General features: G+C 45.1%; 1 protein-coding gene across 1 annotated transcript; it reads right to left on the bottom strand.

Moving 5' to 3' along the window:
- Positions 1-3822: 3822 nt before the first annotated feature.
- Positions 3823-5693, bottom strand: LOC127339311 (uncharacterized). Its single transcript, XM_051365177.2, has 2 exons — positions 5331-5693; positions 3823-4986 (listed from the first exon to the last, which is right to left on the bottom strand). The coding sequence occupies exons 1-2, from the start codon at positions 5691-5693 to the stop codon at positions 3823-3825; spliced, it is 1527 nt and encodes a 508-aa protein (XP_051221137.1).
- Between the last annotated feature and the right edge of the window lie 9216 nt (positions 5694-14909).

Genomic DNA, 14909 nt, shown 5'->3' on the forward strand with positions numbered 1-14909 from the left:
CGAGGAGGAAGAGGAGGCGGCGGAGGAAGAGGAGGCGGCGGAGGAGGTCGCGGAGGCGGCGGAGGAGGACGCGGCCTACCGGCGTGCGGTGGCCGAATCCGAGGCGGATGCCACCGAGAAAGCTCGGGCGGAGGCAGAGGAGGAGGCGGCGGCCATCGCCGCCGTGGCGGAGATGGAGGCGAAGGAGGCTGCCGCCAGGGCAGAGGAGGAGGCTGCCGCCAGGGAGCCTTTCGTGCCATTCATCATCCTCGAGTAGCTAGGATCGAGTAGATCGCTATGTATATGTATGATCCAATGTATGATCAATGAAGATGAACTATGGTTTAATTTTCCCGGGGTTTTAATTTTCAAAAATACAGGGCGAAATACGGGGTCTGCTAGACGAAATGGTTCAGCAAGACGCACTTTTGGGATACGGGGCGAAAAACTCGCGTTATACGGGGCATAGAAATAAGGGGCCTGTTAGACCTGCTCTAAGAACAAAACACAATTACAGTTGATACAGTCCGGGAATAAACACGTCAATATGCCACTAAATTCCCCGTGAGGTATTGCACATATGAAATATATGCGGACTAGAATTTGAAATTTCGTAGGTAGGAGTCATGGCTCTGCAACTCGAACATCCATTGGTAGGTGTTTCTCAGTACTTATTGCTTGCAGTTTCTTTACTCATAATCACTTTATTTATGATGCCCTCCTGCATTTATCCATTCAAATAACATGCTTACAACTTAGAGGTCGTTTGGTATCTATCATTTGAGCCTGGAATCCTGAAATTCATTTTAAAATTTCATATGTGGGCTGTTTGGTTGCCACAGAATTGGACCATCATTTCATTTAGGAAATCCAGCAAAATGATGCCATGTGTAATCACAATTCCGAACTGAAACCTGTCATTCACAATTCCTGTGGCAACCAAACAAATTCAATATTGAATTCTACTATCATTTACAATTCCCGTGGCAACCAAACAAGTGTCTATTTCTGGAATTACAATGTAAATGAAATGAATACATGTATTCATTTCAAAATTCTACAAATGAAATGAAAACCCGGCTTCCAAACGACTTCTTAGAGAATACAATAGGATTCAGACTCACTAGAAATTGCATCTCGTTTCATTGCATTATAATGAAACAAGAACTTTTAAAAAAAAATCGCTAGTGATCGGGCATTCCATTTTCTGGAAACCCAAGGTCAGGTTATCTATTGAAACCATGCAATGGTCAGGGAGATGAAAGTTTTATGGTCTTGTGATTTACAGGACTAGTTTTTCTTTTGGAGCTTACACGCATAATTTAGGCTCGGATTAGAAAGGAACCATAATTATCTTAACTTCGTTAGGTTCATATCACGGGAAAAAAGAGGTATGCTGAGCTCATTTTCACGAATATAGTACTTTGCAACCATTAGCTCTTATTTATATAAACCACTCATCTCTGCCCATATAGATAGTACGCTCCGTATTTTCATTTACTATAGGATCGTGGTAGAAATTGTTCTTTTAATATTGCCAGCACTAGCATAGGAGGACGTTAAATTGGCGAGGCCATCACATACACATATCGGGTAGAAGATGAGAGAAGAAACAATAGGAACCTAAGTAACCGTGGAAATAAGAGACATCCGGAACGATGACGGAGCGAAGCGTCACCAGTCCCTAGAAAAAATCTGAGATAGTTGACCTTGAGAAGAGCGAGATGGTGCGAGTAATTTGGAAGCCCCTTTTAGTTAATTCTCATTCCTGCGCATTGTTCATGGCTGCAACCATGCAGGAATCATTTCTTAGTTACTTCTTCTCTATGGGCTAGCCCTTTATGACTGCGGCATTTGGGATTGCTCCAGTTTTGTCTCTTTTTTTGTTTTTTTATGATTGCCATGTCTCGAGGAAGTACATATCAGTTTCTCTGCAAATTAGCTATCAATGTCATATATTTCTGTGTGAAGGGACCACGAACTAGCCTCTGTAACTGCAAAGGCAACTGTCAGTGTAATTTTAATTGATCTCTTGCTGAATTGATTCTGAGTTCTTGACTTCAGTTCTGTCACATATATAACTGCGTCAATGTTTGCTGGATTGGACAAGTGCCATGTGGATCTAAAGCAGGACAGACGGAAGCTCTGCACATGAAGTATTCTGAACTGAAACATAGCGTCTATGCTGAAGCTGAACAAGAAGAGAGGAATACCCCAACGCCAACCTGTGCTGGCTAGTGTCTTCTGTTCTAGCTTCTGAAGTTGATTTTAAGTCGTCTGTTCGTCACGAAGTTGACCATGAACCATTGAGTGAGATCTTCGGAGGCTTCCTGCTACTATGCACTCGCTGGCTGTGAGGACGACGATGCCTCGTCCTCTGACGAGATCCAATTGCTTGGGTCATAAGTATCGGACGATGGTGAGAGCGAGCAGGAGGACGAGGTGGTTTCCTTCTAGGACATCGTGGTTGTACGCGGTTGCTGCCAGGTAGTACACCATCAGTGCTGTGTTCTGGAGGTAGTCTTGCGTCGTATCCGGGGCCTTTATAACCGGCATAATCATCAAGATCAGCTGAAAACATGCCAGCCAAAATAATCATCTTACAGCGTGATGATATGCTATTGGAGATTCAGACCAAGTCTGTCTGCTCTCTGCTGCATACCTGTAGTAGGAGATTGCTTGTGTTGATGATGACTGCTCCAGACTCCAGAGTTGGAGTAACGTCGACCCACTAGTGGTAATAAATTACAAGAGTTCCTGCATATTTGAAGAACTTAAAACCAATTGACCCTTCATCTTTGCACATCTTGTCTTTTCGTTAACTGAACTGTTCGTGAAGCGGAGACACATCAAGAGGCACATCCAGTTATCAACACGCATGAAGTAACATGCGTTTTGAAGCCCGCCAAGGCGCCAACCAAATGGTAGTTCATCTTTAGTTTGATATACTGTATGCAGCAGCAGCAACATGCTCTGGTGTCAAACTGTTTCAGCACAAATAGGCCTGATCACATTAGGAAAGGTACCAAGGAAGCAAGTGAGAATCAACATTCAAATTCCATCAGGAAGTAGTGCTGAGGAGTGAGGAGAAATAATCCCGACGCAATTAAAGACCACAGAAGTAACCAACCGAGACATCATACATGCTTTTCAGTGGAAATACAATACATTGTATCACACGGGAAACCACGGCAAAGCAGTTTCCTCCAGATGAAAGAAGAATACGTACATCCAGTAACAATTAACATATGATAAAAATATACCAAGTAAATCTTAACAAGTAGTCGAAAAATGATGTGATGAAGGTAACATGAGTGAATGAGAGCACGGAATAGAGATGGGATCACTAAACTTCTGCAAACAATCTCTTTAAGGCTGGGCTGAAGTTCTCTGAAGAATGACCTCTGCCATGGGATCGGCAAGCCAGTGGTGCGCCATCTTGAGCTTGAGATGGCTGTGGTCTCTGAAGCTTATCCGCCAAAGTCTCCATCCCCATGAATGACCAGAGGATCCAAATGCTGGTTAGGCACTCACCCCCGTCACCCAGGCTCTTGGCGTGAAGGTACCCTCTGCATCTGGCGGCGGAGTAGCAGAGCATTTCCACCCACACACGCTGGATCACCGTCCACCTCTCGTCGCCATCCAGCTTCATCAGTACCTCCGTGAGCCTGGACGCATCACGGGTCAGACTATATGTAGTTGTGTCTGGCAATAACTTGACAACGCGGATAATCTCCTGTGCAAGACTCTTTTCTGTGTCTAGCGGTGCCTCGCCGCTATGACTCAAGATGTCCTTGATCTCATTGCTGACGACGGTGAAGAGACCTAATCTGGTGCCGGCCATTAGCATCTCAGGACGGGCGGAGAGGAGGTAGACCATGTGTAGTTGGATATCACTCTGCTGCTTCTGCTTCTCTGTCGAGTTTCCTCCTCTTCCTGTTCTCCTTGAGGGAACTCTACTGGGTAGTAAAAGCAGAGGTCCGTAGCCATGTGCCAGAGAAGGACGCTATGGTCAAATGGCACACTGGAGCTCCACCCAAGATGCCCCAGCTGAGTATCAAATGTACTCATGTTGTTGAATCTCATATATCCATCGGCGTCTTTGATATCTTGCTTCCACCCATCTTTCACGTGCTGGCGAACCAGGCCAGTAATCTGGCGTGCCTCTGGCTCCTGCTTAATGTACCAGTGCATGTTCAGGTATTCTCTGAGAGAGCTGAAGATAGCAAGCTTCATCAGGATGGTGGGCTTCCTCTCGCGAGCAGAGAAGGACATGAGGCTGCACTGGGAAACCATGTCATGCCATCTGCCTGAGAACATTGGGCGGCAACATTTGAAAGGCAGGTACAGGTAGGTCAAGAATAAAGGCAAGAACTCCATGATAGCGTTGCCCCAGTAGAGGATGTACGTCACCCTAACATCGTTCTTGGGGTAACCATCCATGCTGCTCTTGGCCAAAAGCACCACAGATGCAATGGTGATGGATGGAATCGGAATCGATAACAAGATACCAAGAGGGGTCATAGCTGACCCCATTCTGCTGTATAGGAGCCCAAATATTATTGCGAGGCAATGCTGCAACCTGTTATGAGCATTGTCCTCATCGAGCTGCATGAAGGATCGTAGCTCGCTAAGCCGAACAGGGTATGGAGCAGACATGTCGATGAACATGTTTTTGGTGTAATCAGTGATACTTCGCTCCCTATTGATAATCTCAGTGATGTCACTGAGTTTTTCTGCCTGCGCTGTTTCCTTTATGTCCTCCAACACACACTCCTTTGCTTTACTTACATATTTTTCAAGGCTAAGGTCTTGCTCCTCCCCCCGTGTTCCTTGGTTCAGGTCCACACAAACAGAGTCCAGCATGCTGTTGAAGCAAGCTGTCTTCAGGGCCCATGGCTTCTGGCTGAATTTGAGGATGCCAATGACGAATAGCAAGACCGCCGCCTGGAGTAACCTCTTCTCACCGGACCACCACTTGCAGAAGACATACAACGCGACCGTGACCTGAGACAGTGAAAAAAATCGGTTGAGTTCTGCGAAATAAACGCTTTTCGTTTAGGGGCGACAAAATACAATTTCGGTTGAAAATTTCACACATTTGGATTTATCCTAGACATTTCACTTCAAAAAGAAATAAAAAAAATTTACGTGAAATTGGCTAAAGCGTAGTGGTGCAGGGCATTTTACATGTTTGGTAGGAGTTGGGTTCGAACCCATTAGGCCTAGTTATATTTTATGAAAACAATTTAAATGTCAGACTTCAAATTAAGCCGAAATTTTTGAATGCTAAATTCACGAATCTCTATCACGTGCCAAAAAAATATGGAAACGAAATTTTAAACCCTGACCTGAGACACAAAGGTTATTACATGCCGCTTCCAGAGCTCATTGTCTTCAAGGCTGTAAGCACTTATCGTCTGATGGCCGCCGAGGTGGATGAGGAGGACAGGTACCCACATGACCTCCAGTGCCCTGGAGGTTGTCGTCGTCGTCTGCTCCTTGTGCCGGTTGAAGAGGGTGGCCAGGGCGTAGATCGCCAGGGCATCGCTGCCTATGTAAGCGATCCATATGACCACTTTCAACCTGCGAAGCTCGGGAAGACGACGCACCGTGAAAGAAAAGTTGAGAATGTAGTAGACGAAGAGGCTCGAGAGAACGAGGATTCGCAGTTGCCACTCGTCCCACCATTCTAGAGCACTTGAGATGCCCATCTTCAGCTCAGGTTCTTTACCAGAAGTTGATGAGTTGATCTCCTGTTATCCTATGCAATATATGTAGTACATGGTTAGTGTTGTTTGACGACACAATAATTAACTATATATAGGAATGATTCTCAACTACCTCTATTTCTTAATTTCAGTGTCAGTGATCGACGTTATTGTAATTAAACAGCAGCCTGATTAAATTCTGAAGTCCCATTTTTTCTGCATTGCATCATGTTCGATTATGTGCAAGTGTCAGAAGATGAGAGTAGATATAAATGGAGGAAGGAGAGGACCAAGCGAAAATTGGGTGGATGACTAGCAAATAAAAAGCTTCAATGGACACACCTAAGGCCTTTCTCAATGCATTATATCTTAGTGTGTTATTCTAGGTAGTGGTATAATGTTAAGAGACAAACTCTTCAATGAATTTTATCGAGTTGTATCTACAATTAATGATTTTATCTACATGCATTGGATTGGTCTATCAATGGATTTTTCCTACAGCTTCGTGCAAGAGCTGTATCTTAGCCTAACTGATTCGAACTCAATCTTTTTCCTTATTTAATATAGTGCCACATAAACTAATTACTTAGGATGCCGTCCTAAGAAAATTCCATTGTGAAAGACCTAATCAAGGATGGCTCAACAATTGGGTAGTACTAGTTGATTAGCATGTGCAATAATTGAGCATCTTTACTATTAAATGGGAGTTGGTCGTTTGACACTCAACGCACTTTGGTGGTCGTCATTAAAACAATCCGGACCATCCAATTTAATCTGAAGGTCTCCGCTCAAAATCCATCCGTCCAATACGTCTAAACAACATTTAAGGAAGTATATTATGCACAAATCAATCAGGGGATAGCGACAATCACGGAAATTTCAAAATATGATCTTTCCACGGTAACTCGCCATTTGTTTGCATTTATTACCGCTAATCATGGTATCAAATTAAACTCTATCAATACAAATTAAATATGATCTTTCCATGCCAGGCATATCACTACCCAAAAAAATATTCACGGTATCAGATTAGAATCAATTAGGACAAATTAAATTGGATATTTCCTTCCTTGTACCAGCAGTCTACGCCCGCGTCCCAATAAAAAGAAAAGGAAGATCAAGACACATGAGCTTGCCTGAATCCAGGACATGCGCCAATTCGTGCGCTCAGGGTACAAGGTGCTCTCCGTGGTAGCGAGCCAACGACTTGAGGAAATTCAACTCGCTTGTGGTGCCCTGACAACGAACGGGGGCGACGGCTTGAGGAACTCGAACAGTTCATGGCAGATGTAATTGTTGTGCTCGTCACCGGTTTATTCTTCCACCTCAGGTTCTTCTCGATCAACATAGGGTTCTCCACCTCGGGTTCTTCTTGATCTACATTTTATGCTAAGTGGGATGTCCGCTCGCAGAGGGTTGCCCACCGAATTCGCTGTAAGGTCCAGGACTCTCCCTGATAAGGTATCAACTTGTCAATGCCTATGGATTGTAGGCTAGGGTTTAGTTGGAAGTAGAGGGCAAGTAGATCTCGAAGGTTTCAGCCGAAAAGTACTCGACGATTATGAGAACTAGGGTTTGTAACAATGATTCGATGATCTCTTCGTCCCTCGACTCCCCCTTTATATAGGAGGCGGAGCCGAGGGACTCATGTTGTACAAGTTACAGAGTCCGGGACGGTTTCTAACTCATCCCGCCAGATTACAAATAACACTTCCTATTACAACTCTAACTTTCCTTAATATATCTTGGGCTCCCGAATCTTCTTATTCTTCGGGTAGTGGGCCTTCAGCAAACCCCGGGTACTATCTTCAGCAGGCCCATTTGGGATGCCTATGTCAGTAGCCCCCGAGATTTTTCTTGAATCGTAGAGTCAGGGAAAATCTCCACTGTTTACTTTTATTTGACAACTTCAACTTTTCTATATTTCTTTACATAAAATTCTATATTGTACAGGGATAATGGTAGTTGGGGCTAGTTCATCTGACGGATCAGGTACTAGTTAACTGCTCTAGTGGCAATCCGCAAAAACCTACTTCAAGATCACGTCCCTGGACATGACCTCGGGATACTGGTGTAAACTTCGACAGGTGCCGCTTAAGGTCTTACCATTCTGTCGAGTCCCAGTAAAATTTATCGGGTACCTAACGCGTCCGTTAGGATTTTTCTTCGTATCTGTTGATACGGATAAAAGTAGCAGAGCGCATTCTTCGGCGATGCCACGCCCAGCAGAACGGATCTGGGGTCTTACCTTCGCAAATTTGCGGCATTCAGAAATTGATCGCAACTTTGGCGTTCTGAGAATATATTATCGAGTGCTTTTCCGGCTGTTGGAATGGCACATTTTATCGAGTCAAAGATGACTTATATTGTTCTCCCGATGGGAGTATATGTAGAGTTAGTTATAACTCGAAATATACTCTTTTGCTCTTTTATCTTTCTTTTTTCTCTGTCTTTCTTTCTTTTATAATTTCATCGGGCACGCGAACAGCGTTCCCGATGGGAGTAGCCCCCGAGGCTACAGCCAAGGACTTGTACTTGGGTGTAGGCTCCACGCCTTATGCCGATATATTTCCCTTTCTCTCCCGGAGTTTTACAATTTCTCGGGTGCGCGAACAGCGCTCCCGATGGGAGTAGCCCCCGAGGCTACAGCCAAGGACTTGTGCTTAGTTGTAGGCTCCCACAATTTCTATATTGTCATACTCGAAATTTTACTTTTGTCGAAGTAGCCCCCGAGCATTTGGGCAAAAACTTGTATTTGATCAAAGGCTCCCGAAGTATTCAATGACTTCTCCTGTCGCCAATCTTCTTTCATTTTTCTTTGTCGGCATGCTTCCCTTAGTCAAATTTACTTCATCTCTGTTAATAGTCGTGATTTTTCTGCCTTGTGGGTCCATTGTTTCCACCACGTTGACACGTCGTGCAAGCGGGGGACACACGTCCTCCGCTTTTCCTGGCGCACGTACTGTAACGCCTGTTCTATTCCATCTTAGTAAAAATACCTTTTTACCCTTTATCTACAAGATCTTTTTTTCACCACACGATTTCTTCATCCAACGGTTCATTGCTTCGCCCAATTCCTATATAAACCTTTCTTCAACCTCCGTTCGTACCTTCGTTTGCGCCGCACATCTGTTCCTCTTTGCAAAAACTTCCATTGCGCCCAACTCTCTTTGATCCGTCCCACGCACGAACTCTGCTTTTCCAGTGCCATTGATGCCACCGCGCACGCGACTCACTCGCCATAGTACTCCAGAGTCCAAGATGGCCGCTGAAGATCTTGAGTGGGAGAGATCGAAAATCTCCAACCAAGACGTCAACATGCTGAAGAGGCTTGGCCTGATGAAGAAAGAGGACGCCATCCGCTTTCCCAGCGAAGAAAGCTACCCAAACCCTCCAATGGAGTACCGGGTTAGTTTCGTTGATCACCTCATCCGCGGCCTTTCTGCCCCAATTCACGATTTCCTCCGCGGCCTTCTTTTTGTTTATGGGATTCAGCTGCACCAGTTGACCCCTAATTCCATCCTCCATGTCTCTATTTTTATCACTCTTTGCGAGTGCTTCCTTGGAGTCCCTCCTAACTGGGCTCTGTGGAAACGCATTTTCTGCCTCCGCCGCAATGGCTCCCACAACGCCACCTATAACATAGGCGGCGTTGTTATCTGTGTCCGAACTGACGTTGATTACTTCGACGTCAAATTTCCTGATTCTATCCAAGGGTGGCGCAAAAGGTGGCTCTACATACACGAAGAAAGTGCCAATTCTATTGAGCACAACATAGTCCCTTTCGACGGAAGTGCCAAAATTCAGCGCCGCCGCTCCTGGGATGCTGAAGCTTCCGAAGAAGAGAAAAAGGCGACAGAAGCACTTATGTCTCGTATTCATCAGCTTCAAAATACTCGAGGCAAAGAGCTGTCTGGTGTTCAAATCACTGCCTACTTTCTTAGGATTAGAGTGCAGCCTCTTCAGGCTCGCAAAAATCCCCTTTGGACGTATGCTGGTGGAAATGACGCCAATAGGCTCTCCAATGATCTTTCTGTAAAGGACTTGGAGAAGCTGATTCGAAGAATGTCCTCGCTGAACAAGAAGGATCCTATTCCCTCCTCTTGCCGCGTGGAACCATACAGCTCCGCCAATCCTCTCCCTGAGGTATTTTGTCTTCCCGAATTTTTGTCTTGTTCCAAACTTTCCCTGCATCTCATTGTATTGATACCTCTCTAATTTTCTGTTGTCGCTATTTTCCTGCAGAACCATCCTACTATGGCTTCCCTTCCTCCTCTTCCTGAGGATGGAGAAGTCAAAGAAAGGGCCATTGTCACGGATGACAATCAAGAAGCTCCATCCTTTGTGAACGAACCCGTGGATTCACGAAAATCTACGGGTAATTCCGAAGGTACTTCGTCGGCACAATCTCCTCCTCCCGCTGTCTCCCCGAAAGGCAAAAGGAAGAGGAATGATGTCGAAGACTCCGGCACTTCCAAAGCCGAAGAAGTTGATCCTTCACACCAGAAGGCAACTTACGATCCTTATCTTGAATCCTTCGTCAGCTCGTAAGTCATTTTTATTTCTCCTTATTTCTGTACCCGAAATGTTTTGTCTTGTCTTGCTTTTTATGCTGTCTTCTTTTAATCACAGTGATGACGAGGGAGAAGTACGAATTGTCGACGCGGCTCCCCGTACGAGCACGTCACATACTTTGCTTGCTTCGGACACACTAGTTGAAGGAGAAGAATCTTCGCCTCCTCAACAAAACGTCGTCACCACTACTTCGCCATCAAGCCCCCTTGCGCCTTCACCAAAAAGGGCAAGGATTGAAACGATTGTTGAGCCTGCCCCTCAGTTAGGCGGCTCTTCTACTTTGCTCTTGGATGATGTAAGTTTGTCGATATCTATATTTCCTCTATTTTGCTTTTTCACGCCTTCACCCGTTGTTCATACCGATATTTCTCTCTTTTTTTGTTCTTCTTTGACAGCCCATGGTCAAAGAGCTTATTCGCATCGGATCCCAATTCGTTGGGTACCGTGAACATGCCAACAGAACTGAGGGTAATAACTTTTTTGCTGTCTTTGTTTTTGACTTCTTGCTCCTGTCCTTTGTCGCAACCTTTTTGACCTTTCTTTTTTCTTTTTTACTTCGACAGAGAAACTTGCAGAGGCCAACAAACGTGCCGACACACTTGCTCAACAACTGAAGCAAAGTGAAGCGGCACGCAAGAAAGCCGAACTTGTTGCTAGTGAAGCCAAAGCAGAGGCTGATGAAGCCAAAGCGTAGACTGCTCGTGTCGAGGATCTGCAGAAAAGACTTGAGGATGCTGAAACTGCTTTAAACGAGCACAAAGCGGCACAGGCTGATCGTGAGCAGGGGATCCTCAAGCGCCTGAAATCACAAAGTCGACGCACTCAAAGTAATATTATTGATTTCTTCTATTTTTGTGCTACCCGCTGTTTCTTGTTTTTGACTAACGTTTTGTTTCATGTGGCAGACCAAACAAACCAAGAGTTTGACTTGGAGAATCCTGACAATGATCCTCTCCTTGACGCACTTTCTTATCTGGAGCTTCATGGAGCCGAAATTCGTGAAGGCGTGGCGAATGCTAGTGCGGGACTGTCGGCGCTATTCCCCTACTTCTTCCCGAAGAAAGAGGAGCCCCCGACTTTCCTTACCCTTGCCAAGAGCTTTAATTCATCAGAGGACCTTGGACTGAAGATGCGCCAGGAAAACATGAAGATTGCTGTCGAGAGTACTGTTGCCTTGGTCGCTGACAGCCAACAATCTGTTGATTGGATGAAGGTTGGCGACACCAATCAGATAGAGCAATCAAGATGGAGGTCGCTGATTAAGGCAGCCAAGCCCAACACGAAGAAAATCTTGGCCTATCTCGGGATCAAACCAGCTTCGACTCCTAGCTCATCAAGGCCGGAGGTCTAGTTGCATGCCTCTTTGTTTTTCTTTCTCTGTTTCTTTTGCTCTTGTCGCCAAAGTAGTTATTTGGCGACATATACTTCATTAGCTCCACTGTAAGGCCTTTGTAATTATTCCGAAAGATTAATGAAAACTCTATCTTTGCTTGTTGATTGATGTTGTCTTGTTTTATTAAATTTCAGTTGGTATTTGATAACTATACTCCATCTTCCGCTCCTTCCAATGTTTCGCCTTCTTCTTCTCGCTCAAGGAGAACTCTTGCTGATGCTACACCTGTCGAAGATTCCTTGCCGCGAGAATTGGATGAACTTCGGCAGCAACTTCAGTATGCAAAGAAGCAAACACTTGTGATAATGGAGAAATCTCGTAAGTCATCTGTAGCCGAAAAAATTGCACTTCAGCAAGCTCGCGAGGCCATTGCTGCTAAGGAAATCGCTGCTTCCGAGGCTGAAAAAGCGACTACTCGAGAAAATTTCATGCTCGAGTTAATGAGTGAAGCCAGTGCGGATATGTCGGGTATGCTTGTTTCATCCTCCGATATCTTCCGTCTTCATGCTACGTCTCTTAAAGTTTTCTGCTTCGTTGTTTTAATAGGTTCCTTTACTGATGCTGTTGCCGAAGAAGAGAGGGTAAATACTAGGACGAACCTCCTTGTTAACCTTTCCCTTGACCATGGTTCTCTGTTTTGGGCTACCCCCGAGAGGACCCGCCAGATTGTCAGATTTCAGGATCGCACTTCTCAAACTCGCGACTTCCTTGACTTCTGTACCAGGACCCTGTCCATGGTTTATAACTCCATGTTTCCTCGGAACGTTCAACCAAAAACTCTTCCCGAGTTAATGGAGAAATTTAAGGATGCCCACAAGATCCATGATTTTGTCAGAGCTCAACTGGTAGCTGGCGCCAGATTTGCTCTTATCATGCTTCAGATCTGCCACTCAAATCTTGACCTTCTTCGGATGGATGTCGACTTTTTTGCAGATGGTCATTATGCTGATTTTCTTGGCGCTGCTCCTGAAGAAAACAGAATTACCCTTGATGACATATTGAATCATGACTGACTATTTTCCTTTGGTAGATAACTTTTCTTTGTAACCCATGATTGTGATTATATTGTGAAGCAAACATCATATTTCTATATTTGTCTAGCCCCCGAGTGTTTCGGTGGCTATTTACTGTATTTGTGTATTGCGAGGTTTTGAACCAAGGCATTTATTTAATATGTAGTTTTGGCGGATATCAGCCTCCGAGCTTCTTTGTTGAGCACTATTTTGTATTTTTATTGACTCACGAGGTATTTTAGTACCAAGGCAAGGCTTTTCTTTTTTCGAGGAACTATATTGAAATTCATCAGGTCGGAGACTTTGAGCATGTCGATAAAGAAAAGTTATATTGACACTATCTTTATTATATTGCAGCACCGCGAGCCCGCCTCATTAAAAACCTTTCCCGGCCCCACTCGGTGCCCCGAAAAAGGAAAAGAGTGCGTCTGAAAACTCGCGGGCGTTTCAGTACATTGAAGTTTTACAAGGACTATATTTCAACTCTAGGCATAGAACCGCCTGAGTTGCGCCACGTTCCAGGGGTTTTGCTCCTCCACCCCTGTCTTCTTGTCCTTTATCCTGTATGCTCCTCCTCCGATTACTTCCGTGACAATGTAGGGGCCTAGCCATGGTGACTCGAGTTTTTCATGACTTTTTTGCGTCAGCCGAAGAACTAGGTCTCCCACTTGAAAAGATCTTGGCCGCAAACGTCGACTGTGGTAATTCTTCAAATCCTGTTGGTATTTGGTTACCCGAGACAGTACATCATCTCTAGCTTCATCAAGTGCATCGACGTCATCTTCTAGCGCTTTTCTCGACACCTCTTCGTCATATTCTACGACTCGTGGAGAGTCATGCTCTATCTCGATTGGTAATACTGCTTCTGCTCCATGAACCAAGAAGAACGGAGTTTCTTGTGTTGCTGTGTTTGGTGTTGTTCGTATGCTCCATAATACACTGGGCAGCTCCTCTGGCCAGGTGTGTCGAGCTTTCTCCAGTGGCGCTAATAAGCGTTTCTTAATGCCGTTGCAGATGATTCCATTAGCTTTCTCGACTTGGCCGTTGGTCTGTGGGTGCGCGACTGACGCAAAGTGTAACTTGATACCCACTTCTTTGCAATAATCTTTGAATTCGTGGGATGTGAAGTTACTGCCATTGTCTGTGACGATGCTATGGGGCACTCCAAATCTGAAAACGAGGCCTTTTATGAATTTTACTGCAGATGCTCCGTCTGGTGAATTTATCGGCTTCGCTTCTATCCACTTTGTAAATTTGTCGACAGCTACTAGCATGTACTCCTTTCCTCCTGGCCAGGATTTGTGTAACTTGCCTACCATATCAAGTCCCCATTGGGCAAAGGGCCACGACAATGGTATTGGTGTTAGTTCTGCTGCTGGAGAATGAGGTTTCATGGCAAACCTTTGACACGCGTCGCAAGTTCGTACTATTTCCTTGGCGTCCTCGATTGCTGTCAACCAATAGAATCCTGCCCGAAAAACCTTGGCTGCAATAGCTCGACTACTCGCGTGGTGGCCACATATTCCTTCGTGTACGTCCTTCAGAATTATTCTTCCTTCTTCGGGTGTAACACACCTTTGCAGGACGCCTGAAATGCTTCGCTTGTATAATTCTCCTTTGATCACCGTGAAAGCTTTGGAGCGTCGAATTACTCGCCTTGCCTCAACTGGATCATCGGGTATTTCTTTCCTGAGGATGTATGATATATATGCTTGCATCCAAGGAACTTGTACCATCATTACAAGCTCTTGGTCCTCTTCATCCTCCGTGGTTTCTGTGAGGGGTGTCGAAGTTTTCTCTTCTTTTGCTTTTTTCTGCACCTTTTTTGGCTTCGTGGATCTCTCCGCTATTTCTTCCCAAAATACTCCTGGCGGGATTGGGAGGCACTGCGACCCGATGTTTGCGAGGACGTCAGCTTCATCGTTGCTCAATCTGCTGATGTGATTTACCTCGCATCCATCAAATAACTTTTCGAGCTCATTATACACCTCCTTGTATGCTACCATGCTATCATTGACTGCGTCACATTGGTTCATAACTTGCTGAGCCACCGATTGTGAGTCGCCAAAGATTTTTAGTCGAGTTGCACCGCAAGCTTTCGCCATCTTCATCCCGTGTATGAGGGCTTCATATTCTGCTTCATTGTTAGATGCGTTAGGGAACGTCATCCGAAGGATGTACTTCAACTTGTCGCCTTCAGGTGATATAAGTATTACTCCTGCACCAGCTCCTTCTACT

Source organism: Lolium perenne, chromosome 3 (genome assembly GCF_019359855.2).
Source record: "Lolium perenne isolate Kyuss_39 chromosome 3, Kyuss_2.0, whole genome shotgun sequence".
Classification (NCBI taxonomy): Eukaryota; Viridiplantae; Streptophyta; class Magnoliopsida; order Poales; family Poaceae; genus Lolium; species Lolium perenne.